This window comes from Oncorhynchus mykiss, chromosome 4 (genome assembly GCF_057628025.1).
Source record: "Oncorhynchus mykiss isolate SJ-2025 chromosome 4, ASM5762802v1, whole genome shotgun sequence".
Lineage (NCBI taxonomy): Eukaryota > Metazoa > Chordata > Actinopteri > Salmoniformes > Salmonidae > Oncorhynchus > Oncorhynchus mykiss.
Window position 1 is genome coordinate 66,959,304 of NC_143025.1, and position 27,002 is coordinate 66,986,305.

At 44.8% G+C, this 27,002-nt stretch overlaps 1 protein-coding gene and 1 non-coding gene across 31 annotated transcripts in view; both read right to left on the reverse strand.

The window, feature by feature from the left end:
- Window positions 1-3: 3 nt before the first annotated feature.
- On the reverse strand, window positions 4-86 carry trnal-cag (transfer RNA leucine (anticodon CAG)). The gene has a single exon. It is a non-coding gene; the product is annotated as a tRNA-Leu (tRNA).
- A 4,039-nt stretch (window positions 87-4,125) lies between these two features.
- Window positions 4,126-27,002, reverse strand: part of LOC110521052 (afadin) — a 117,046-nt gene continuing 94,169 nt past the window's right edge. For 10 of the 30 annotated variants that reach the window (XM_090232755.1, XM_090232753.1, XM_090232750.1 and 7 more), the window contains 11 exons: window positions 23,011-23,076; window positions 22,790-22,863; window positions 21,482-21,600; window positions 20,680-20,880; window positions 17,367-17,458; window positions 16,599-16,787; window positions 15,271-16,431; window positions 11,763-11,897; window positions 9,400-9,919; window positions 6,046-6,130; window positions 4,126-5,858 (listed from right to left, as the gene is read on the reverse strand). In XM_090232755.1, coding sequence (XP_090088881.1) covers window positions 5,702-5,858; window positions 6,046-6,130; window positions 9,400-9,919; window positions 11,763-11,897; window positions 15,271-16,431; window positions 16,599-16,787; window positions 17,367-17,458; window positions 20,680-20,880; window positions 21,482-21,600; window positions 22,790-22,863; window positions 23,011-23,076 — 2,799 coding nt within the window. In that variant the 3' untranslated portion in view covers window positions 4,126-5,701. Of the gene's footprint in view, window positions 5,859-6,045; window positions 6,131-9,399; window positions 9,920-11,762; window positions 11,898-13,378; window positions 13,415-15,270; window positions 16,432-16,598; window positions 16,788-17,366; window positions 17,459-20,679; window positions 20,881-21,481; window positions 21,601-22,789; window positions 22,864-23,010; window positions 23,077-27,002 lie in introns of all 30 variants that reach the window. The other 20 variants (XM_090232762.1, XM_090232760.1, XM_090232759.1 and 17 more) reach the window with 4 other exon arrangements.

The window sequence follows — 27,002 nt, forward strand, 5'->3', positions numbered from 1 at the left end:
TGCTGTCAGAAGTGGGATTCGAACCCACGCCTCCAGGGGAGACTGCGACCTGAACGCAGCGCCTTAGACCGCTCGGCCATCCTGACATGTAAGGAAATAATGACTTGAGACCAGTAATATTGTAACAACAATATACACACGCTATAGCTTGTTGACATTTGTATGCTGTTTTTCATTTTTATGAGAGGCTAATAAATTGCTGTCTAAAAATTACGTGCTATCGTAAGATGTTCTCGTGCAGACTTCCTTGTTAGCATTACATTAGCAGACATTGACATCAGCAATTCGTGTTATCTGGATGTGGCTAATTTCAGCGCAGTTTGCCCATTTTAACTGCGCATTTGGTGGCCAGTTCATTTCAACCATAGATTGATCATTATGTGGGTGCAACGTAGCATCTCGTGCAAGGCATCTATTCTGTTTGCTAGTGCTAGCGCCGTCTACGTATTCGACTGCTACATTGTTTCTCTACTGCTGCTAGCCCGGGAAGGGTGTAATTGCAGCCCGCAAATCGGGGCGTTTTGTAAATGGGCGTTTCTTGATATCAAGTTATACCCATTGATGCTCGCTATTGTAGAGGGAGCTTCTCGGAGTTTGAGTGTTTGTGGAGAACCGAAACAAAATCAATAGTTTTGTATTATGGTTGGCGGACTGCGGTCCAAATGGATGATAGTTCTGATGGTATTGGTGGGTTTGTTGGGCTTCCGAATGGCACAGCTGTCTAAGACACTGCAGCTCTGTGCTAGAGGCGTCACTATAAACCCTGGTTTGATCATGTGCTGTATCACAACTGGCCGTGATCGGGAGTCTGATAGGGCAGCGCACAATAGGCCCAGCGTCATTAGGGTTTGGCTGGGTAGGCTGTCATTGGGCCTAGGTAAATAAAGGTTAAACGTTTTTAATTTAAACAAAATGTTGATAGTCAAGGACCTGGATGGTCTGTTGCAAAAGGAAAAATAATGGCCCTGCTATAAGCGCTACTGACTGCAGTGGGACTTCTAGTGAAGAGGGCGAAGGTATTGAATAACAAAAGTAATGATGTGTCAGAGCGGAATGGTGTTGGATGCGACCACATGGTCTCATCTACACCATATTATATTAACCAATGCTGTAAAGAGAGGTGAAGTAACATTAGCCAGTTCAACTGGACAGGGTGGTGGTTGTGCTACATTCACAAGGGAAAGTCTTGTATATCGTAATATACCTGTCCCATCTGAATACGAATGTGTGATGATGGAAATCTGCAGTGCAGGTAGTAATAATAGGTTGCAACATTTTTACAACCCTTGTCAACTATCTGTATCGATGTTTGATGAAATATCAGGAGGGTTGGACTTTCTTCAGCAAAGATGGCTGACAAAAATACTATGACGGAAGCAAATGTAAGGGATTATAACGTCATAACGAATCATGCAAAAAATGTACAGTTGACAGGAATATATTAGTTACTGTAGAGACAAACAAATTATGCATTTTTTTAATCAAAGTTAATTTATGAAAATCGCGATTTAGCAAGCTAGCTGACTAGCTAACATTAGCCTGATAACGTTAGCTGACTAGCTTTATGCGTGTTGTGACATGTATGAAATTGTAATTCTGGTTATTTAATGTTTTAGGGACTCCTGAAATAACTAGCAAACTAGGCTGCCGTCTTGTGAAACAGTGGATGTAAAGAATCTAGCTAGTTAAAGCATTTACTGCTAATTGAATGTACAAATTTGTAAGCTTGTCTTGCTGATATTTGCCATGCAGATAGATGAAATAACGTAGCTAGCTATGTTCTTGCTTATTGTGCAGTGGAGGATAAAATTACCTGTACGCCTATGGATGTGTAGCTAGCTATCTAGCCGATCTGTGTATGGACCCAAACGTTTGGTATACAAATGAGTTCAGAACCTAGCTATGAACCTCAGCTATCATAGCCAGTTGTATCAATTTAAAAACAGGCTGAATGAGTAGAATATAATAGCTTTGTGCCAAGGATGCAAGTCGTATATACATGTAGTTATTACCATGCATGAGATCCTCACATTGTAGCCTGTACATTTAATATATTCACTGATCATGTACTCTACCTTGGCAAATAAAGGTGCAGTTCAGGTATGAATGTCTGACATTATTTTTCAGTCATATTCAATACCAGGAGTATCAAATTCCAGTATTTGAATGATGCTGTGTCTGCATGTATGTATTACAATTATACACTTCAACAGTGTTTACCAATCTTGGTCCTGGGACATCAATGGTTCCACATTGTAACTAATAGACTAGAAACAGGATTTAACTAGTTAAAGGCTGATTTGTAATTCACATATTTTATTTAACTAAGCAAGTCAGTTAAGAACAAATTCTTATTTTCAATAACGGCCTAGGAACAGTGAGTTCACTGCCTGTTCAGGGGAAGAACAACAGATTTGTACCTTGTCAGCTCGGGGATCTGAACTTTCGGTTACGAGTCCAACGCTCTAACCACTAGGCTACCCTAGTATAATTGTAAAAACAGTACACTACACTTCCTATGCATAGAGATTACTGGGAAGCTGTTATCAGATTGCTTAGCTAGCTAATTAATATTAACGTTTCTGAAGAGTACAAGTTTTCAAGATAGCATAACAAATGCCATGAGGCTCATTAGTAGTTGCTAGTTTAAAGGAAATCATTCTGCTTGCTTAGTGAGTACCACTGCCTCCCGATTTGCCTCATACCTGGCGTGAACTAGGGACCTCTGCCTCACAAATTCGTGACCGCCCTCTAGTGTCTTAGCCGATCGCACCATCTCAAAATTTAGCTGATGAGGGCCTCGTGAGTGACACAGCGTCACTACAGCCCCGGGTTCGATACCAAGCTGTGACCGGGAGACCCATGAGGTGCACAATTGGCCTAGCCTCGGCCGGGTTTTCCTTGCCCCATCGTACTTTAGCGACTCCTTGTGGCGGGCCCGGCACCTGCAAGCTGACCTTTGTCACCAGTTGGACGATGTTTCCTCCGACACATTGGTGCAGCTGGCTTCCGGGTTAAGCGAGCAGTGTTGTCAATGAGCAGTCCATCTTGCCAGAGCAGTCCATCTTACTTGAGTAAAAGTAAAGATACCTTAATTTTAAATGACTCAAGTGAATGTCACACAGCAAAATATTACTTGAGTGAAAGTCAAAAGTATTTGTTTTAAATATACATAAGTATCAAAAGTAAATGTAATTGCAAAAATATACTTAGTATCAAAAAAGTGATACTATGTAATTTCACGTTCTTTATATTAAACATACCAGACAGCACATTTTTTTTATTTACAGATGGCACACTCCAACACATTGTGTTTAGTGAGTCTGCCATATCAGAGGCACTAGGGGTAACCAGGGATGTTACCTTAGATGTATGTGAATTTAACCATTTTCCTGTCATTCTAAGCATTCAAAATGCAACAAGTGCTTTTGGGTGTCAGGGAAAATGTATGGAGTAAAAAGTACATTATTTTCTTTAGGAATGTAGTCAAAAATAAATAGTAAAAACTACACCACTGGGGTTATGGTATGGGCAGGAATAAGCTACGGAGAACAAACCATTTCATTTTATCAATGGCAAATTGAACACAGAGGTAGTGTGGCGAGATCCTAAAGCCCATTGTCATGCAATTCATCCCCCACCATCACTTCGTTTCAGCATGAAAATGCACAGCCCCATGTTGTAAGGGTCTGTACACAATTCCTGGAAGCTGAAATTATCCCAGTTCTTCCATTGTCTGCATACTCACCAGACATGTCACCCACGTGAGCATGTTTGGGATGCTCTGGATCGATGTGTACTACAGCGTGTTCCAGTTTCCACCAATATCCAGTAATTTTGCACAGCCATTGAAGAGGAGTTTGAAAACATTCCACAGGCCACATTCAACAGCCTTATCATGTCTATGTGAAGATGTCGCACTGCACGAGGTAAATGGTGGTTCTTTGACCCACAGGCCTTCCTTATTTGTGACCAACAGATGTGCATCCGTCTTCCCAGTCATGTGAAATCCATAGATTAGGGCCTAACACATTTAATTCCTGTAACTCAGTAAAATCTTGACATTTTTGCATTTATTTCTGTCACATTATATATTTCTATACAAATTTGAACACAGTTCCAGCATTTTGTAAAATCTGTATTTATTCATGATTTACAAAAGGCTCAAGCAAAACAATTTAAATTATTAAAATGTGTAACCTAAAATGAGAAACAAAGTTGAATACAGTCTTCGAAGCTGAAACAGGATATTGCCACCGTTACTTTATGCACAATTAAAGTTAACAGTGAAATCTGGCACATGTTCTCCTGAAAAGAATATTTACACAAGATGGATCAAAAAGCTGTGAATGAAGAGATGTAGGGGTTTAAGACTGGAGAGATTTACTTCATGTAAATAGCATACTGCCCAAATCCTTCAAATAATAGTTTCCTACAGTAGCCTTATAGATCCAAATGTATTCCATGTTTTATAGATTTAACAGAAGGCTCAAACATTTTAAATAAACAAAATCTGTGCAAGTACATTACATAAGGTTCAAACAATGTTCCTACTTTTGATTTGTATTATCATTTGAAATGACAGTGAAGTCATTTCCCTCATACTGGTGATGTATACAACTCTGCAAATGACTATTCAATTCAAAGAAAATCAATACTAAAAAGTGGGGGGAATAGAAAACATTAAAAAACTGTTAACACCCCCATTGACAGCGAGAATCAAAAGATAGGAGTTAATTGTTTTTTCATCACACTTCTATAAAGTCTGAACTGTCCATTTCTGAAGATGAACACCAAATGAGAGAGTTGCTACTATTACGAAGTATAACTTCTGTTTGGAACGAGAGAGATATTTACAGTGTGTGTGTGTGTGTGTGTGTGCACTCAAGTGGACCCCCAGTAGGACCCAGTAAACCAGTTTATATATGTGGAAGTCATAGTGAAGACATAGCATCTTCCAGTAATAGCTGGAGCAAAACTAAACCCACATTCTAAGGAATGAAGAACAGTGTATCACAAACCAGAATGGACAACATTACTCCATTTGAATCACTGAGTCACAGGAGGTTGGTGGCACCTTAATTGGGGAGGACGGGATCATGGTAATGGCTGGAGCGGAATTAGTATCAATATATCAAACAAGTTTTCCATGTGTTTGATGCCATTCCATTTGCTCAGTTCCAGCCATTTATGAGCCGTCCTCCCCTCAGCAGCCCACTGCGTATAAGAAGTTTAACTAAAATGATTAGTCTGGTATGGAAAGCCTGGGCATTTATTTAAACAAGGAGAAATTAAAAGTGTGAAAAATGTAATGCAGAAGGAGCATAAAATACCATAAAATATTCCACATTACAGTAAGCTATTACATTTTTTTTTTTAAATAAGCAAAACTTTTCATTCCTAACCCAAGAATCATTTTACAAACAAAAATATATCCCCCTTCACATGACTTCAAATGTGTCTTACTAGTATAATTAAAACGTTTTACAGTGGTTTATTTTAATATATCTTCGACAGTTTAAGAGGGAAATTAAGCAAATAAATGTCTCTCCTATTGCAATGATACATTTAAATTGTACGTAATGGTCCAGTTATTAAATAAAAAAAACAAAAAAGGAGAGTCACTGGGAAACAAAACCTGTCTCTCTTTCTCGTTGCCGAGTTGGGGCTTGGCGGTCTGTCTTGCCAAGGCTCCAGTCTACTACTTTGTATTGAGTTCATTTTCCAGCTCCATGAGTTTCCGTGAGGCCTTGACTTTGTTAGACACCTCCTTCCCTTGGGAAAAGAGCCGCTGGCGCTCCTTGAAGGTCATACTCTCTGGCGCTTCTCCAGTTAAAGTGTTTTCCTGTTCTTGACCACTGCAACGAGAAAAATAACCACAATATGACTACGGCATATACTGTACCACGTTGTGAGTTCTCAGAATTCCTACACGACAATGTCTCAAGTTTCTGATGGTCCTTCATTCAGGCGTTTCTTTTTTAGGAGGCTGACCCAGTTGAATGTTCTGTTTATGAAGAGAGAGAGATGCATGGCAGGCCTCACCCTTTTGTCCACTTCTCTCGCAGGTCCTTGTAACCTTCTTCTGATCCTACAACCCCGGTTGTGTTTCCAGTGTATGAATGAAATCCTGTATGAATTAATTCATTGGGGAAATAGAGCACATTAGTTAATAATTCATTTCGTTTTAGTACCATGTTGGCTGGTAAACCCAAAGCGTGATTTAAAAAGATGCCGGGTACAAACATGTGTATAGAACCGCTTTCTATGAACTATTTATTGACTGGGATTCATTTACCTGCGTCAGGACACGAAGAGTACTGCACGGCAATGTAAAGTTGTTGTGACGTAACACTGTCAACTGTAAATCGTTGCCAAGTCACAATCCAGGCTATAACTTGATTTATCTGTACCCAGCAACTTTTCAGTCAACTTCAAATTCTACAACAAACCAAGCTTTTTTCCACAGACCAAAACAAGCCGTTGGGACTAGATTAGCTGACTGAATAGCGTTAGTGCATTCCAAGGCACGCCTGAAGCAGCAGGGTCTGTGAAACAAGTGTGTGGGATCAAAGGTGGAGGTCAACCATTAAGGCATGTAGCACCCGAGGTAAATGGTCATCAAGCCTGTTATGCCAAAAACGACTTAAAAACCGCTGGATGATCGGTAGGAGCTCATCAAAGCCACAGGGGCCTGAATGAGGACCGATTTGATGTCCTAACTGGATTTCTTACTTCTAACCGAACATCACTCACCCACAGGTGACCTCTACCTCTGACCCACAGTAGGCATTAATCAGTAGGCTCACGTGTCCATGTGTCTGTCAGGGCCATGCCAGTGGCGGGCTGGGGCTGGCGTCTCACACTAACCCAGAACTCCCACCAATAGAATCTGACTGGTTGTGTTCCAACAAATGGTGTGTGTGTGTGTGTAAGCACAACCAGAATCCAAAAGCATGTTGATTATGTTTTCTTTAGTTTTAAATGGAATGAAACTGGGGATAACAGGGCAGACACAAACACATTGACTTGTGTGAACCGAGGCAGGACTCCACTGACATGGTCAAGTTCTTCTGGTGCAGAACCGGCTCTCAGTCTACAGACTAGTTGATAAGTTGGTACTTATCCAAGGTCTGTCCCCTGAGCTAAAACAACACCTTATGAACCCTCCAATAACAAACACTAAAGAAAGGGCCTCTGATGGTTTGCGGATTTCATTCTTTTAGTAAACCAAATGTAAGCTTATACAGAACTTTGGCATCAGATGTAATGTAAGTCAACCAAAGGTCTTTCTATATTCTAGAGCCATGGATAATGTGTTCCTTTCATTCAAAAAAGGCGAGCACAAATACCCCTAACTCCAACAATTCAGTTAGATTTTGCTGATATTCTTTTACGATAAAGTGGAGCAGGAGGTGGAATCTGAGCAGTCTCAAAACATCTAGATATCTTATCTATCAGAGAGCTGGGTTGCCCTTCACCTTGATGCTGCCAGTGGATTGTGGTAAACAGAGGGAGCCAGTGGTTCAAGTGGAGACCGGTTACCTGAACCACGGCATGGCCTCAGAGGGAAGCAGCAGCATTAGACAATGTCACTGACACACAGACAGACTGACGGGACAGACAGAGACACGGCAGGCAGACAGACGGCAGACAGAGACACGGCAGACAGACCGGCAGACAGACAGACACACCGGCAGACAGACAGACACACGGCAGACAGACAGACACACGGCAGACAGACAGACACACGGCAGACAGACAGGAGGCATGGCAGTCAGAGACATGGCACAGACAGACAGAGGCATGGCAGACAGACAGAGATAGAGAGACCGAGACAGGGCAGAATCAGGAACAGTCATAGCAGCCAAAAAGAGGAGTGAACAGAATACATGAGTGTTGAAAGGAGGAGAGCAAAGCAGCAGAGGCAGTAAATAGCAATGGATCTCATCAGGCCGATTGGAATGAAGCTAGGATTCAGCGGGGGCGGGTTGCAGGTTTTGTTGATGTGAGATTATAGCAAGGTTAGTGATTGGTCCCTCAATTTGAGTGAGGAATGCAACACATTAACAACAGGCCCACCACACATCATCCATACTGGGTAGGGCAGGGGCACTGGTGCTGTGACATGCAGGGTGACATTCACTGAGCCTCTTGACTGTGTTGCATTACTGCCATCTTTTGTCCATGGCTGTTTAAAGTGTTCACATCGGAGGGCTTGCGTTCACATTTTCTTTAAGAACACATATAAACATGGTCTCTAAAATAGAAAGGCATAATCCTGTGATTGTCAATGGTGGATATCATTAGTTACCAACAGCATTTCTACTTAAGAAATATCTTATTAGTTCCTCAAACTACAGTAGACTATGTTATGGCTCACAATGAAACACTGAAAATGTATTGTATTTAGAGTATGATAATACTAATAGACTTTTGAATGCCCTTCTCACCAAGAGACTTACATTATTGTGGTTTGTTGACCAAAAATGCACAGACTATCCCTAAAATGTCAAGCAAAGTTTATCTTGAAATAACTTTTGCCAGGTTCCAGCAATAGAAGACAATAACTGAAAGTTGACACTTCTGCCAGTAGGGGTCACTAAAGGCTTTAAAACAGAATATATTGTGCCACAGATTTAAACCATAGAACTAGATTGTAGTGAAGTAGTACTACTGCTCAGTAATCTAATGAGTGATTGACTGGTTTGGAGCCCTGACAGACCTTTAAACAGCCACAGACAAATGCAATGGCTCACTCAACAGATCTTTTCCCCTTTGCCAAGTGAACCTGAGGAGAGTTGCTCCTCTCAGGTCCCATCACAGAGTCAATGTGATAGATAAGAAGCCAGTGGCTCAGTGTTCCTTAATGCCAATCCCACCCCCAAGCAGCTGTGGGGCCCGCGGCAGGGCTGGGCAGGCAGGCGGGCGGCAGGTCACCACCACAGCAAAACCAAACACATGGGTGGGCGAGGGGCGGCAACACCAACAGTACTATGATTGGATATCTGGAGTGCGTTCACGGCGAATCACGGGTTGGTTTATCGATTGCTTTTACTTGCTAGAAGGATGATTGGAGGTAGAGGAACGGGTGAGGACAGGAAATACAAACAAAACGGAATCTGATTTGCTAGTGGAGGAGTGGAATTTCCAACAACCTATAACAAACTGATGGGAGATGGCTGGAGAAATAACAAATTACAAGTTGATTGGCAACTACAATACAGATCTACTGGATTGTCGAGAGACAGAGAGGAAGGGAGAAGGGAAAAGGAAGCCAGAATGACTCTACTGAAAAAACAGGAACACAAAAATATTTTAAAAAAAAACATGAATGAATGAGAGATCTGGAGAGGGAGGCGTATGGGAGGGCGTGTCCTCTCTCCTCTCCGTGTCTACCTTTAGAGTTGCCTGTCGGGATGAAGCTGAGGCTGGGTTTGATGGGAGGGGGAGGGGGCTGCCCTGCAGTACTGTTGGCATTGACAGCCGGCGGCTGGAATGAGCTGGACAGAAAGATCCCATCAGACAGAGGGCGGGGCTTGCGCGCAGGCGGCTGCGGCTTGTGCGCGGGCGGGAGGTCACCATAGGACTTTCTGGTGGCGGAGAGCTTAACCTGACCTGCAGCGTCCTCCTCCTCCTCGTCATTGTACGAGACAAACTTGGCAGTGTACAAGGCGTCAGGGGAGACGACCTGGGTTTTGAGGTAGGATGCGTTTCTCTGAGGCGGGGGTGGTGGAGCGTTAGTGGCAGTGGTTGCGGGGGATGCAGTGGGAGGGGGGGGCTGAGGCTGGTAGTCCCTGGGGAGGGGAGGTCTGTACAGACCAGGCTCGTCAGGGGTCAGCAGCTTGCGCTCGGCCTCCTCGTGCTGCCGGCGCCGCCCTTCCTCCAGACGTGTGTAGTACTCCTCCTCCTGCCTCCTCTAAGGGAATGGGAAGAGCCTGTTAGTGTGGCCAAGGCATGGCTGACTGTCTTGGACTGACACATTCTGCTGGAGGGAGGATCCCATGGCCACAAGACAGCCAGAGAAGTCCGCCACTTCCTTATCCGTTCACTATGTGTTTGTGTATGTCTGTGTGTGTGTGTGTGTGTGTGTAATGTGCGGGGGAGGCTACTCTGTGTGTTGTGTTCTGGGTACTTCATGTGCTGTTTTTCATCTCCTCTACACGCTGTGTTGAGAACCGCCATCTGCGAGATAACAGGTACTTTTCTGACAGCTTGGGGCAGTTTGAAGCGGTTTGGGTTAGACTACAGTCAAGTGATTCGATAGGCTTGAACTCAAGGACTTTTAGAGGGGTTCTATGGTTTTAGCTCTGGAAAAGGGACCAGCTAGTAACAGAGATTGGTTGGCTCTGGTTTCTGTACATGGATCCCCTGGGTTAGTGTGTGGTATGGTGGGTAGGTATATGACGTCGATGAGAGGATGGTGATGTGTTGTACTCTGGTATGTCCACAGCGAGGGTGGGGCATTCCAACAGCAGTTCCAAAGCAGTGCCTGATGAAATGACAAATGGCTTCCAACAAACGTAGGATTCCATAAACAACCGGACATAGACAACAACAAGTGACTCCCATGCTTTTTGGGGGTAGGAGGGTTACATGCATCCATTCATAACATTACATAACACAGAGGAAGGGGACCATCTTGAGAACATGCCGTTAGGACATCGTTGTCATGATTACAGAGCTTTAGATTACCAGTGGTCTGAGGATGACTCACAGGAAAACAACTAAATCAATGGTCACACAGTGAAAACAAAATGGCGCTGGGATGTTGTAACATTGTCACAAAAGGTCAGATGACTGGATGCTGATGCTCTCAGACCACTGGTGATTCAACATCCCCATAACTGACTGGGACTGAGGACAGGAAACACTCAGTGCTCCAAAACCACACTTGGCCCCTGACAGACCAAACACCACCAGGCATCATTAAGATAAGTGAGCATTCTGTCTGGCTGTGGGCTCTCTGACCCAATACTACTTATCCTGTACACAGAACACTGAATACTACCCTCCATCACTACTCGACTGGAGTCCTAAAAACCCAGCCAGACAGTCCCCTCCACAGTTCTCTGATTGGTTCATTGTAGAGGGGCGTGTTCACAATTCTTCATACAGGATCACTTACAGCTCTGTGGAAAGTGACCAGGAACAGTAGAAACCTTGAAAAAGCTGGTAATGTTAGCAGATTATAAAAATGGCCGCCGTCTCAGTTGCCCCTCTACACCCCCTGAAGGGAAGTGGTCCCCACAGATCGGTCTTTACTTTCCACTGTATAATTGTTCTCTTATGCTGGTGGGCTGTTCTGTTTAGGCACGACTCCTTTTTCATGAGGTAAACTACAATTAGCTGGGCAGATCCCCACGGGGTAATACTTTAATTACAGTGCAGCTTAGTCTCTTAAGTCTCTCTCTGGGTTTACACTCCGTTACTCTGATGTCCTCTGCTTCCGATTTGGCTGTGGCTTTCTGCTTTAATCTGCTCTGCTGGCAATGACATCAATCCTTTACAAAACTTAACTATCGTCAAAATTGTTTTTACAAAAAACAATGTAACACAGCTGCATCGGGATTCCATTGAGATCTATCAGATTCATATAAAATATTAAACAATAATCTTATTACAGTCTGACTGAACAGAAATCACTTTCATAGAAATGTCTCATATTTTGTCAGAACCCGTCTAACCAGCTGTGTGTTAGCGAACTGCTGAGAGGACTGTGTAGTGTACACGGTCCAATGGGTCCCGTCAGGGAGGTGTACCTTCTCATCGACCTCTCGTCTGGCCCTCTCCTCCTCTCTCCAGCGTCTCTCCTCCTCCTGCTTGGCCCGGTCCTCCGCCTCGCGCTTACGGATCTCCTCCAGCTGCTGCTTCCTCCGCCGCTCCTCATCCTGCAACTACACACACACACACACCATTCAGCACCGTGTGCACGGCCCGGGGAGTCGTCCTACAGTCTATGATCTCCTAAAAGGTGTGCTTGGAGATTCATCTGTTGTAGAGTGGAATATATTTTGTTAAATCGAACCGTTTCATATAGTAGACCCAAATGTGTTATACATAAGTGTTATTCGAGGCCCTGCTCTCTAAGGTGAAAAGGTGGAAGTACAACTTAGTAACAAAAACTATCCTCAGATCTCCAACTGAAGCAAACCTACCGATGCGCTCGTCACACTGTCCTACCTTGAGTTCACGTTAATCCAGTCAGCCCGTGTTTCCTCAGTCCGTCACAGCTCAACGGTAACGCTCTAATGTCTGCACCTACACACGTCTATACACAGGCTCATTCAGCAGATTGGCCCCCTGTCAGGGGCATCGGGTTTCCAGACAAGGGCCCGTTGTGTTGAAAACGTCTAGGTCTAGATATTGTGGGGGAATGCTCTGTATGCTTAGTTAAACGTCTAGTGGGGGGAGGGGGGGGGGGGGGGCATTTCCACTCTGCCACAGGATAGGTCGTCTGTGTTGAGAGAAGCAGTGTGCACTGCAGACAGGCACATGGCGACAGCTGGACATGCAGAATGAATGACAACAACGTGCAGCAACAACAAACAACAACGGCATGGCAGAGCGGAGCAGAGGAGTGTCCACTTTGTTTTCACTGATGTCATGATGACCAAACAACAGACTGGAAGTCAATCACCAGATGAAACATGACTACAGACGGACAGAAGAAAACACTGTGCAACTTCCCCAATGAGAGAGGAGGAGGAGGAGAGATGCTACAGCATTCAGGCTGAGCACAAGCATTGTTCACACACAGTTGGATGACTGGAATGAAGTGGACTGACACCCAACACGGTACAATGATGGTTATGCCCCACATGCAGGTGACCGCTGCTGGGGAGGGTCTTCCAGCAGGCCAGGCAGCTCCCTGCTCTGAAACAACGGCTGCATGGTACTGAGCCTCCCTGGAACAAATACTTTATTTAACCATGCCCCAGTTAGTTTTACATTCATTTTTTTATAGGTGAGATTAGTGTGTCCTACTGACTTTCTTTTTCTTTCTGGGAATTGTTTTAATCAATGATGATGATTTATCTTACGAGGCATTATTATTTGATATCGTCTTTAAATGAGCCCTGACCAAAATAATTAGTGTGGCTGTGTGGCCTTGGGCTCTCACAGAGACCAAGTTAGATCACTGTTCCACAGATCGACAGGGTCCCCAACAGCCAATGAGAATCGCAGGATGACTTCCCCGTGGCTAATCTAGAGCCAAGAGTGGCACCTCCAACTTCCCGAACCCGCCCCACGAGCACAGCAGCCGGCCCCCAGGCCTGATGAGGGAGGGCAGAGAATGAAGGAGAGGAAACACAGGTGGAGCCCAAGACAAGTAAGAAAGGAGAAAGGAGGGAGAATGCGTAAAGATAGAACGTACCAAGTCTAGAACAGAGATTGCTGGGACAGCAGTCTGCTGCGGAAGAAGAGGAAATCAAAGAGAGAGAAAACAGAGGAGGATAGGAACGTGGGATAAAGAGAGAGAAAACAGAGGAGGATAGGAACGTGGGATAAAGAGAGAGAAAACAGAGGAGGATAGGAACGTGGGATAAAGAGAGAGAAAACAGAGGAGGATAGGAACGTGGGATAAAGAGAGAGAAAACAGAGGAGGATAGGAACGTGGGATAAAGAGAGAGAAAACAGAGGAGGATAGGAACGTGGGATAAAGAGAGAGAAAACAGAGGAGGATAGGAACGTGGGATAAAGAGAGAGAAAACAGAGGATAGGAACGTGGGATAAAGAGAGAGAAAACAGAGGATAGGAACGTGGGATAAAGAGAGAGAAAACAGAGGAGGATAGGAACGTGGGATAAAGAGAGAGAAAACAGAGGAGGATAGGAACGTGGGATAAAGAGAGTGAGTAAATAGAGATTAAAAAAAGAGGAAGAGGGGGGCATAGAAGAAGAAGGTGAAAACATTGCTAGGGGTTCTAGAGGCAGCAGTGATGTGGTGCCAGGAACATTCCTCCCCAGTATGGGGCTGATTACAGCCAGCGGTGAATGTACGGCCCACTTCCCCTCAGACCGATAACGCTCCACATCGCTCCGTCCGATTCCTCGCATGGAGCCCCCCCACCCTCCCCCTGAGATGCCAGAGCCTAGATGGCAGGGACTCAGAAGAATGTTGCTCACTACTTAAGGAAACTTCCTGGAGTCTCACTAGACAGAGACAGTAATGTTGTAACAGTTACTAATGAGGAGTAATATACTAGAGGGGACTCGCTGGTTTATGTTCATCTGTGCTGTTGTCTGAGGAGACCAGGGACATTAACCCTAGTTAGATGACGTTTTACTCGATTCAATTCACTGTTTTCTTACCGAATGTAACACTTTCTGATGGCCATCCTGTTAGACCAGGAGATGAATCATTTCCAAATGGCCATAATATTGAAAAAAACAAAAACAATTTCTACTTTTCCATGTAGGTTTGTTGTGTGTCCGGCATCCTGCCCCTCCCTCTCTTGCAGCCAGTTGAGAACAGCAGCTCAGCTTAGCATGTGGCAAAGCAATGAGCATAAGCATGTTGCAGGTGCACACTGCAAAACATTCATTGTAGCTAGCTACTTAATGGGAGTTCCTCAGGGGAATTCCATATCCTACTCTGTACCCATTGAAGGGATACTTTAGGATAATGGAAATGAAGCCCTTTCTCTACTTTACAGAGTCGGATGATGTTTTTGTGATCTGCATCCAGTATGTTGGAAGTTCGAGGCAGTTTCGCAGGCCTATGCTAACTAGCGTTAGCGCAATGCATGGATGTCTATGGTATCTACTAGCATGCTGACAGTTACCATAGACTTCCAGTCATTGCGCTAACGCCAGTTAGAAATTGTTATCCATTGAGCTAACACTTGTTAGCAACTCCCTTCAAACTGCACGCAGAGACCACGAGTTCATCTGACTGTGGAGAAGTAGATAAAGGACTTCATTGCCAAAATTCTGAAGTATCCTTTTAAGACCAGTTAGTTCCATTTCCTATCTTCCCACTGCCCTGCTTGGCCCATGGCTGGCCCTTCCTTGGCATGAGAAATGTCATGCCCTGTGAGTCAAGTGGCTCAAAATGTTCAGAGAGCTCAGGAATTTATAAATGGGTCTACTGTAATCAATGATGAGTCTGTGAATCTAATGATCTCAGCACTGAACATCTTGGGCCACAAGTCTTCCTCCATACACCTTACCTCCCTGATGTTCTGTATGATTCTCTATAGCACAGCGTACCTTCTCCATGTTCTCCAGTGTGCTACACTAGACCCCTGCTCTCCAGGGCAGCTCACCCTTGCTCTCTTCTCCGCCTCCAGCCGCTGCATGATCATCATGGAGTCCACGTCCTCGTCGTCATCCTCCTCATCTTCCTCATCACTCTGCTTGGACTCCTGCAGTCTCTTCTGGAACTGCCACTCCAGCATCAGCTTCCTGAGCCGGTCGCTCTCCTCGGCCGTACGCTCCGGCTTAGCCTGCAGGTCCTGGATCTCCCTGTCCAGCAGGTCTACGATGTGCAGCTGCTGCTGCTTCTCCAGCTTCTCCCGGGCGTCTCTCTTCCAGGGGTCTGGGGACAGGCTGTCGCTGGAGGACAGCGCCGCCTTGCTGATGGTGATGTACTGTAGGTCCCGGCGCTCGATGGTGCGGGGCTGCTGCTGGGGGAGCAGCTCTCTGATCACTGTGTCCATTGGGTTACCCTGAGGGGGCAGGGTCGTCGCTCTGGGCAGAGTGGACAGTTTCTCGGGCCTGGGGGGCTGCTGCTGCTGGGCCTGCTGTTGGCCCTGGGGGGGGAAGTAGGGCAAGGGCACCTGCTGCATTGGCATGGGGGACTGGGGAGGGGGCATCTGATAGTGCTGTGTGGGAGGGGGGAGTGTTCCCCCATGTTGGTTGTTGTTGTTGTGGGCTACAGGCATGGATGGGTTACGGACCTGTCCCAGCTTCCTCTCCTGTTCCCTCCTCTTCCTCTCCCTCTCCTCCTCTAACCGAGCCTTCTCCTTCTCATACCAGCGCTGCTGCTCCTCTCGCTTCTTGCGGTCGGCGGCTGCTGCCTGCTGCTGGGAGGCCGAGGGAGGGGGGGGTAGGGGCAGGTCGGGCTGGGAATCAAAGTCCTGGTAGTGTACAGGGGGCGGTGGAGGGGGTGGGAGGTCTGTGCGTGTGGCCTGAGCCACGGGGCCTGGGTGCGGGGCGATGGGGCCAGGGGTCTTCCAGCGTCCTGGGCCACTCTTGTGGTTGCTCTGGGTCTTGTTGGAGGAGTAGTTGAGGTGCTCCTGGCTGGAGGTGGAGGACTCCACGGAGGAGGAGACCTGGTGGTGGTTGACCCAGTGTTCCCCACTGCCCCGCTGGTAGTCAGCCTCTCTCTGCTGCTGTTGCAGGTGGACCAGGTCCTCAGGACGCAGGGGGGCTGGAGGGTAGCCCCCTGGGAGGTCACACAGCTCCTCCTGAGAGTGGCCCATCCGCTGAGAGGACAGACACAGCAATCACATACACAAACATTAACACAGTGCAAGAGCAGCACAGCACTTTTACACCTAGTACATGTATAAATTAGCAACATGCAGGTATAGTATGAGAGATGCTATTCAGACAAAACATTTCTGCATGATTCCTTTGCCTGTGTGCCCACCTGTATGGCGATGCTGCTGTTGTGGTGGTCTTCCATGGAGCCAGGAGGGCCCCTGTCGTCAGTGTATAACTGCCCCGCAGCCGGGCCCATCCGGTCTGTAGACTTGGAGGCTGGGATGGTGAAGTATTCCCTGGGGTAGGTCTGAGTGGGGATTGGGTAGGCCTCGGGACGAGGTGGAGAGGGCTCGTCCTATAGAAAAAGGGGACTACGATTAGAACACGCACTACGGTTGGCTAAGAGACGTCGGATAAACTAGACCAAACGCTCGTGGCCACGGTGCAGATTTCCGGCATCAGTGTTATTAACGGTAGCAGATGGCGGTGGGGTCCTGTGCTCAGGGAGACCATTGTTTGTTGACAGGATAAGAATGTTGGAGAGGCAGCACACGAACACCACAGCTGGGTAGCTCATCAGTGATAGTGGTTGGAGAGCTGATGAGGATTTATTACAGGGGGAACAATAGATAAAGCTATTTTCAGTTACACTGGAACGTTGTGATTTTACCACCGATAATGACTCTTAGTAATCTTGGTTATTGTTTTGATTGTGAGAGCTGAGAAGAACAGATCGAACACAGGGAACGCTGCAATAATGTATCGTCTTGTGCTGGATCACAGTCCTGTCCTACTCTTGTGTGACATGTCCAGTTGTGTGACTGGTAATGTCTTGGTGTGGTCTGGTCTCATAACTGAGACCGAGTAGACCTTCCTCAGGGAGATATGTTACGGCGACATTCCTCTGACTGGTGGTGTTGCTGTGGTTACTCACATCAGCACACAGGTTGCCCGTGGAGACGGAGGTGATCTTTGTCCCAGGTCCTCCTGGGTAGACGGTATTTCCTCCTGGACTCTGACTCTGGTCTGGAGGAAAAACACCAGGTAGTCAGAGCTGAGCAGACACTAACTCAGTGGTCACACACACACACACACTACTCCAGTGATCACCCGTCACCAGCAAGTTGACATTTATTGTCATGAATCTTGCCATGGAGGCAGAACTTAGTGATTTCCGCTAGATGGGCCATTTGCTTTTTGGTCTTAATATAAGGTTAGGCATTAGGGTTATTAAGGTTAGGTTTAAAAATGAGATTATGACTTTGTGGCTGTGCTAGCTAGTGACCACTCTGCAGAGCTGCCTCCAGGGAAAGACATGACAATAAATGCCAACCTGCCATTCGCCATCTCTTGCCCTGGAGCGCTATGGGGTTTGGAGGTTTTTGTTCCAACCCAGCACAAAAGGTCCATGTGTTGGAGTTTATTTGAAAAGTTTAAGTAGGAAATTGCATGCATTTTTATGATTACAGAGAAGGTGGCCAAGTTTCAATTAATACTTTCCAGTTAATCATATTTCATGGCTTTTAGAAAGGGCTCACAGAGCTTGTTTTTCCACTCACAGCTGTCCCCCAGTGTTAGCTATGACAAGATATTAATGAAGCAAGACAGACAAATTTAAGTGCCTTGAGTTTTATTTGCGTGTTCTACAGTCCTGTAAAGATAGTGGCTGACTGGGACAGGCAATGTAACATCCAAAAAGATCCTTTTGAAACATTCTCTGTAAGGCTAACTTTCATCAAGGTTTTATATGGTTTATAATTGGCTTCGCTTTTCTTTATCAGTATCAGTGTTATGATATCCGTAACATCCATAACAGATATGGATGTGATGGACATCGACGTATCATATCTTAAGCTCCAGAAGCTTGTGCATTCACCACGTCGTGTGCTCGTTCTGGGACGTAATTCATCAGACATTTACTGAAGCAATTGGTGATATCTTGAAAATGTGTTCTAGCTAAGATTCTTTTGGAAAATGTATGCTGAAATGCATTTCTCACACATGGCAGTATAGTGTCTTCTTCCAATGAAACCCCCCAAAATACATAGACTTAATCCAGTGTCCAGAAAAGTAAATATACAGTACCAGTCAAAAGTTGGGTCACACCTACTCATTCCAGGGTTTTTCTTTAATTTGACTATTTTCTATATTGTAGAATAATAGTGAAGACATCAAAACTATGAAATAACACATATGGAATCATGTAGTAACCAAAAAAAGTGTAATACAAATATATTTTAGATTCTTTAAAGTTGCCACTTTGCCTTGATGACAGCTTTGCACACTTGGCATTCTCTCAACCAGCTTCATGTGGTAGTCACCTGGAATGCATTTCAATTAACAGGTGTGCCTTGTTAAAAGTGAATATGTAGAATTTCTGTCCTTAATGTATTTGAGACAACCAGTTGTGTTGTGACAGGGTAGTATACAGAAGATGGCCCTATTTGGTAAAAATATTAAAGAGACTTGCTTGGGCCAAGAAACATGAGCAATGAACATTAGACCAGTGGGAATCTCTCCTTTGGTGTGATGTGTCCAAGTTTGAGATTTTTGGTTCCAACCGCCGTATCTTTGTAAGACGCAGAGTAGGTGAACGCATGTGTAGTTCCCACCGTGAAGCATGGAGGTGGTGGTGGGTGTGATGGTGCTTTGCTGGTGACACAGTCTGATTTATTTAGAATTCAAGGCACACTTAACCAGCATGGCTACCAGAGCATTCTACAGTGATACACCATCCAATCTGGTTTGCGCTTAGTGGGACTATATCATTTCCTTTTCAACAGGACAATGACCCAACACACCTCCAGGCTGTGTAAGGGTTATTTGACCAAGAAGGAGAGTGATGAGTGCTGCATTAGATCACCCGACCTCAACCCAATTGAGATTGTTTGGGATGAGTTGGACTGCAGACTGAAGGAAAAGCAGCCAACAAGTGCTCAGCATATATGGGAACTCCTTCAAGACTGTTGGAAAAGCATTCCAGGTTAATCTGGTTGAGAGAATTCTAAGAGTGCACAAAGCTGTCAAAGGAAAAGGGTGGCTACTTTGAAGAATCTAAAATCTACAATATATTTAGATTTGTTTACCACTTTTTGGGTTACTACCTGATTCCATGTGTTATTTCCTAGTTGTAATGTCTTCACTATTATTCTACAATGTAGAAAAAATAAAATAAAGATAAACCTTGAATGAGTAGGTGTCCAAACTTTTGACTGGTACTGTATATAAAGATAGAAAATGACCTGTTATGGTGTGGTGTCTGGCCTTGTATAAGGCTACCTGTAATTACTCAATCCTAAAGTACTATGCCAGGGGTGTCAAACATACGGATCCGGCCCGCTAGGGAATCCAATCCAGCCCGAGGGGGGTTTGAGTAAAAATGTAAAACATTTAACTGAAACAAACTCAATATACTTTAAAATGACTAAACCAAATGGAAACTCTTTAGGATTGATAATGGACCTACATATACATACAGTTTCTTGACTGGCCAGCTCGCTAATAATCACAAAACAGCCAGGGAGCATCCACAATTCCAGAAATGATTGACAGAGGACTATGCATTGCAAATATTGACGACAAGGAAATACAACCAATTTTCAGTGCGGCCCTCCGGACCTCGTTGCCCCCCGGGGGGGAAAAGAGTTGGACACCCCTGTACTATGCCTTCTGCGGACATTTTAAAAACGTTCCAAATGACAACACGTTATGATAGAGTCGGATCAAGAAATCTTGTAGATTTGAATGTCTATTTCAGACTCTTAATGTCCACAACGGAGGGTGTAACATCCATAAGAGTTGCTTTTCCTCTCTAAAGTAATAATAGAAATGACAATATTCATTTTATTGTTTTTGTGTTCAGCCAAGCCTTTCCTTCGAAATGGCAATCCATGATTTGACCTAAAAACAAACTCAGACTTTTGCTAATATGTTCAGTCTCCCCAAAATGCCATTTCAAGTAACATCCATAATACTTCTTATTTGCTTAATTTCTCCAACACGTGATTATATATATATATATATTATATATATTTTCTTCTTCTCCAAACCACAAAATATAAATAACACAAAGAAAAACATACAACAGGTCAATATTAACAAGTCCAGTTTTTGGGGTATGCACTCCTTCCAATGGGTGCTATACTCACACAGCAAAAGTTACAGTTCTATTTTGTGAGACAGAATGGACCCCTTAATTTAGCATGTAAATCTAATGTCCATAACGCTGGAATCGCCCATCTACTCACTGGCCACGTTGGGGCTGGAGCGGTGGTCGGCCCGGTTCTTCAGTAGTCTCTCCTCCCCACTCAACTTCTTTGGTTCTGGGTAGGCCTGCCAGTCACCCTGGGGGCTCTCTGGAGAGCCGTTCTGGACTGAGTTGTTGTACAGTTCAAAGCCTTCACTCTTTGGTCTCAGTTTACCGTTCTTATCACGCCCTCCTTGTAACGCTGAGAGGAAAAGGAGGAAAATATTTGTTTATTTAACTAGGCAAGACAGTTAAGAAAATATTCTTATTTACAATGACGGCCTAGGAACAGTGGGTTAACTGCCTTGTTCAAGGGCAGAATGACAGATTTTTACCTTGTCAGCTCGGGATTCGATCTAGATTCCAGCAACCTTTCGGTTACTGGCCCAATTTGTCTACCCGCCGCCCCTTAATGAGCCAACCATAGCAGACAGTACATGTACAATGGACATTGTTAACTATCAGTCACAGTCTCAGTACAAACACTACCAGCCAGCCAACGCCCCATAAACTACAACCGTCTCGCTCCAATACCACAGAAGTCTAGAGGCTGAATGTTGAAAACAAAACAAAGTAGACTTTTGCTTCTGACATTTCATGGAATCTGGAGCCTACAAACCCTCATTATCTACTTAGTCAAACCTCGGCTTTCCTCTGACTCTAGACCGTTACAGGGAACAAGGAGGGACATTGTCTGCACCCGAAATGGCCACCTATTCCCTATATAGTGAATTACTTTTTTTACCTGCGCCCTATGGACCATAGTTACCAGCAGTGCCCCCGTTGTCCTAGCAGACCCTTACCTCTGGGCATCATAGGAGAAGGCTGGTTGAGGAGTGTGGCCAGGCCATGGTAAATAGCACCCTGTTTGGCCACTTCCAGTGTCACCACAGAGCCTGTCCTCGTCATTAACTCTGCAGCCCTGAGAAGAGATATTAATGGGATTCAGAATTCATTGGACTGGGAAGATGATTGAATGCAACAGAACAAAGCAAATATGCCAAAGTTCTAGTTTTTCATCATGGCAGTACCAAGGACTGATGTTTATGAGACTTCCATTGTCCATTGGCAGACCAGGAGTTAACCGTACTGTATCAGGAATGGCATTCTCCATACGCAATAGTTATTTAGAAGAAGTTCATTTCCCAACAGTTTTCGACTGTCTGTTTGGTGCTCAAGCCTTGTGGTTAATCATTGGCAGACACACACACACAAACAAACTTCTCAAAGCAATCAATAAATTCAAGACTTGGACCAGATTCTGTTGTCAGTTTACAAGCAGATATAAAAGTGTAATGAGCCGTGTGCTTTTAAATCAACGTGGCAATTCAATTTTAAAAGTCCCATTTTTCCCCCCTACGAGAATAGATAACAATGTTATAGATTGAGCACTGAGCCTCAACTGTTTTGGCATTTGGAAACCAAAATAAAATGTCCAAAAGGTTTGTGTGTGTTTGTCTGAAAGGGTATCGTTTCTATGGTGGGTGCTTATATTTATCCTATGTACAAGTATGTGTCACACTCATGTGTGAAATTGAATTTGGATTTTTTTTGCATATCCCAACTCTCCCCGAAACACCCTCAGAGAGTGGGGTACCGGTCAGGGTCAGCCTTTACCAAGCAACTAGGGTTTAAGTGCCTTGCTCAAGGGCACAGACAGAGTTTTCCCCTTGTCGGCTCGGTGATTCGAACTAGCGACCTTTCAGTTACTGGGCCAAAGCGCTAACCCAACGCTCTAACTAATCTGAGAGAGGTGTGAACCAAGGATAAGCTATTCATTACTACTAGACCCAACATAAACATAGTGGAGGTCATTGTAAGTCAGTGCACTGTAGATAGTCTCTGCTTGTTCTACGCGATTGAGCTAATTTCCTTCTTATGGTGTGACTGCTGCTACTGAAAGAGCTCTTTGTTTCAAATTGGCCTTGATGTACCCTATCGGTTTCATCTTGGTTTCTCCACTCTTCAGAGCTTTATATGGATAACAACAGCAGGACATTACGTGTCCTGTTTCACTCCTAAACCCAGGTTGTTCTGTACACAAGGTCCAATTGGTGTTGTGTTGGGGAGTGACCCGGGGCGAGGCGGGTCAGGGAAGTTTGAGGCATTACCTCTCCTGGGAGAGGCCCACCAGGCTGCGGCCGTCCACACTCAGCAGCTGGTCCCCTGCAGCCAGACGACCGTCCTAAACACACAAAAACAAATGTAACACACACACAGACACACACAGAGTAGGGAGAGGGAAGGAGAGAGAAGTCATTTTATAGCAACATTGTGAGTCAATCTAGATGAGGTCATTCTGTATGGAGTCGGCATGATCTAAAACCCTCACCACTTCAGCCGCACCTCCCTTCACAACAGACTTGATGTAGATCCCGAGCTTGTCCTGTCCAGCACCCTTGAGAAAGACAGACAGAAGGGAACACATCACTTTACAAGCCAGACAGTCTGAACACGTGGCCCATAGTAACAAACATTACTGTGGAGCGGATGCTGATCAGCTGACCTGGTAGAACATTATTTACACTAAACAGAGACCATTTAGTGTTAACGTAGCAGCACAATTCCCCAATAAATCACACAGCTACTGTAGCACTATGTGGAGGCATCTGTCTGCAGTGAACTGCCAACTAAATTAAACTATTAATCTGGAGACTAGAGACCCTGAGCAGGACAATTTATATTAAAATCGACTAAACAAACATGGTACTAATAATGAGGCTACATGAGACGAGGCCAAAGGTGGCTTGACATGATCCATACCATCTGCTGTTCTGACTAGCCCCTTCAACCAGTTCAGGTTCCCTTTCAGCGTTGCCACATTTATAACACAGGAAAACTACAAGGGGATCCCCCGAATCCCTCTGCCCAAACTAAAATCAATCACTTCCTACCAGTTACAACCGGTTAACCTAAATCATTTCACTAGCATCCAATTGAAAAATAATCCTAGAACACAGTCGTGGCCAAAAGTTTTGAGAATGACACAAATATTAATTTCCAAAGTTTGCTGCTTCAGTGTCTTCAGATATTTTTGTCAGATGTTACTATGGAACACTGAAGTACAATTACAGGCATTTCATAAGTGTCAAAGGCTTTTATTGACAATTACATGAAGTTGATGCAAAGAGTCAATATTTTCAGTGTTGACCCTTCTTTTTCAAGACCTCTGCAATCCGCCCTGGCATGCTGTCAATTAACTTCTGGGCCACATCCTGACTGATGGCAGCCCATTCTTGCATAATCAATGCTTGGAGTTTGTCAGAATTTGTGGGTTTTTGTTTGCCCACCCGCCTCTTGAGGATTGACCACAAATTCAATGGGATTAAGGTCTGTGGGGTTTCCTGGTCATAGACCCAAAATATTGATGTTTTGTTCCCCGAGCCACTTAGTTATCACTTCTGCCTTATGGCGAGGTGCTCCATCATGATGGAAAGGGCGTTGTTCATCACCAAAATGTTCCTGGATGGTTGGGAGAAGTTGCTCTCGGAGGATGTGTTGGTACCATTTTTTTATTCATGGCTGTGTTCTTAGGCAAAATTGTGAGTGAACTCACTCCCTTGGCTGAGAAGCAACCCCACACATGAATGGTCTCAGGATGCTTTACTGTTGGCATGACACAGGACTGATGGTAGCGCTCACCTTGTCTTCTCCGGACAAGCTTTTTTCCGGATGCCCCAAACAATCAGAAAGGCGATTCAGAGAAAATTACTTTACCCCAGTCCTCAGGCAATCGGAAAGGGGATTCATCAGAGAAAATTACTTTACCCCAGTCCTCAGCAGTCCAATCCCTGTACCTTTTGCAGAATATCAGTCTGTCCCTGAATGTTTTTCCTGGAGAGAAGTGGCTTCTTTGCTGCCCTTCTTGACACCAGGCCATCCTCCAAAAGTCTTCGCCTCACTGTGCTTGCAGATGCACTCACACCTGCCTGCTGCCATTCCTGAGCAAGCTCTGTACTGGGGTTGCCCCGATCCCGCAGCTGAATCAACTTTAGGAGACGGTCCTGGCGCTTGCTGGACTTTCTTGGGCGTCCTGAAGCCTTCTCCACAACAATTGAACCGCTCTCCTTGAAGTTCTTGATGATCCGATAAATGGTTGATTTAGGTGCAATCTTACTGGTAGCAATATCCTTGCCTGTGAAGCCCTTTCTGTGCAAAGCAATGATGACGGCACGTGTTTCCTTGCAGATAACCATGGTTGACAGAGGAAGAACAATGACTTATAGCACCACCCTCCTCTTGAAGCTTCCAGTCTGTTATTCGAACTCAAATCAGCATGACAGAGTGATCTCCAGCCATGTCAGCTGGTCCTTTTGCGGCAGGGCTAAAATGCGGTGGAAATGTTTTTGGGGGATTCAGTTAATTTGCATGGCAAAGAGGGACTTTGCAATTAATTGCAGTTCATCTGATCACTCTTCATAACATTCTGGAGTATATGCAAATTTCCATCATACAAACTGAGGCAGCAGACTTTGTGAAAATGTACATTTGTGTCATTCTCAACACTTTTGGCCACGACTGTAGTGTGGAAGAACTCCTGAGAGTCAGTGTTTTATGAGAGTGGACTAAAAATGTATCTACCATGATGAAAAATATATTTTCCCATGGCTGAGCTCTCAAAAAGGTAACTAACTACCCAATATGGCATGCCCAGACGGGCAAGATTTCAGTTAGCCGGTAATAGCCAGCTTTTGTCCATAATTGTTTTATTTTTTAAAGCTGATAAATAAAATTGCCATCGGCCAATTGTCCAGTAAATAACAAAAAAATCCCATTGCGTAATAATGCTTTTTAGCCTATTCCTTGATAGAAATACCAGTCGATGTAAATACATTTGACTATTCAAGCTTATTGGCCTATAGGTTAATTTTCATAATTTTGTGGAATTAAATTGGCACGTTTACAGTATATTCGTTATGTATCTCATTTATCACGCGTACAGCATACAGATACAGAGCCTTCGAATTGAAAATCTGCCAGACCGCGCAAGAGCTGCTGCAGCATTGTGCTGCTTTCAAGACAACTAGGAACTCGGAAAGGTCAAATCATGACGTCAGTGATCTTCAGGTCGGAAAGTCGGAGCTCTAGAAAGAGGCCCAAGTTAGAGTTCCAAGTTGGATGAACATTCAAGAGTTTTTTTCTCCAGTCGAAGCTAGTCCCCCCCCCCCTGCTCTTTGTTACTCGTCTTGTTGGCTGAGGAAAAGTACATCTGGACAGTTATAACATATTTAAGCGCATGTTCAAAGTGCACATCATAATTTGGTAAAAGGACCGCACATTGTTGCATCCGCGAAATGCACGTTCTGTTAATATGAATTACCATATTCTAAATGTGATTCCTGTCATTCTGAGCACGGTGGGTGGACGCCCTAATCAGGCCCAATGCATATGGGTCTGGTAAATGTATCAAATGTCCAGTAAATTAAAATGTTGTCGGTCAAATGTCCGGCATCAAATTTTCCTAAAGGAAATCCTGGGCCAGAGCCAGCTGTAATATTGGGGGTATATCCGGTAGAGATCACATTGAGCTGCCTGGAACAGTACGGTCTTGTTCAATGTAATATCATCTCCAAATAACACGAGAGCCCTGTTCACATGGATCTACGGCCCAATGATACCAGACAATTGTAAAAAAAGAGCTTTCACCTGTACAAACACAGCAGGCTAGATAATAGATACAGGCGGTGCTCTAACCCGAGAACCCCACCGAAAACAATTGCGCCTTACGAACTTTGTGTAACACAATTCAACAACACGCTTGTCTGAAGGAACCTACGCAACAGATATCAAATGAGCTTGACTGAGAACTTGGGAGTGTGTGTTGAGAACAATGTTAGTCTCTGAAGTAAAACATTAACTCCTTCATTCAATTCAAGGGAACCAGTACCAGAGAGACAACAGCCAGACCAGGGAGGACGATCACAGCACTGCTCTCCTCCATGGTCAACAACACATTCCTCTAGCTGCAGCAGATAGCCACCGCCACACACCACAGCCTGCCAGGGGGTCCTGCTCTTCCACAGCACCAGTTCCACACTACCTTATTACTTCCTCCCCTATTCAAGTGTAGTGACTCACAACAAGACCCTCGACATTAGAGTCTGCGCAGTAACACCTCGACGCTGGTCAACATAAAGTACACATGTCAAACACGAGAACCGGGATTGGAGGGTGTGACCAGTAAAAGCCACCCATGTGTGGGCCCATTGGCCGTCTCACACGAAGGCTGCTGTGGATGTGACACGCTGTTGTTTTAAGTCTAATGTGTGGTGGTCAGCTGAGAAAGGCTGGCGGTCGACACTGAAGCTAGGGGAGAGGTTTGGA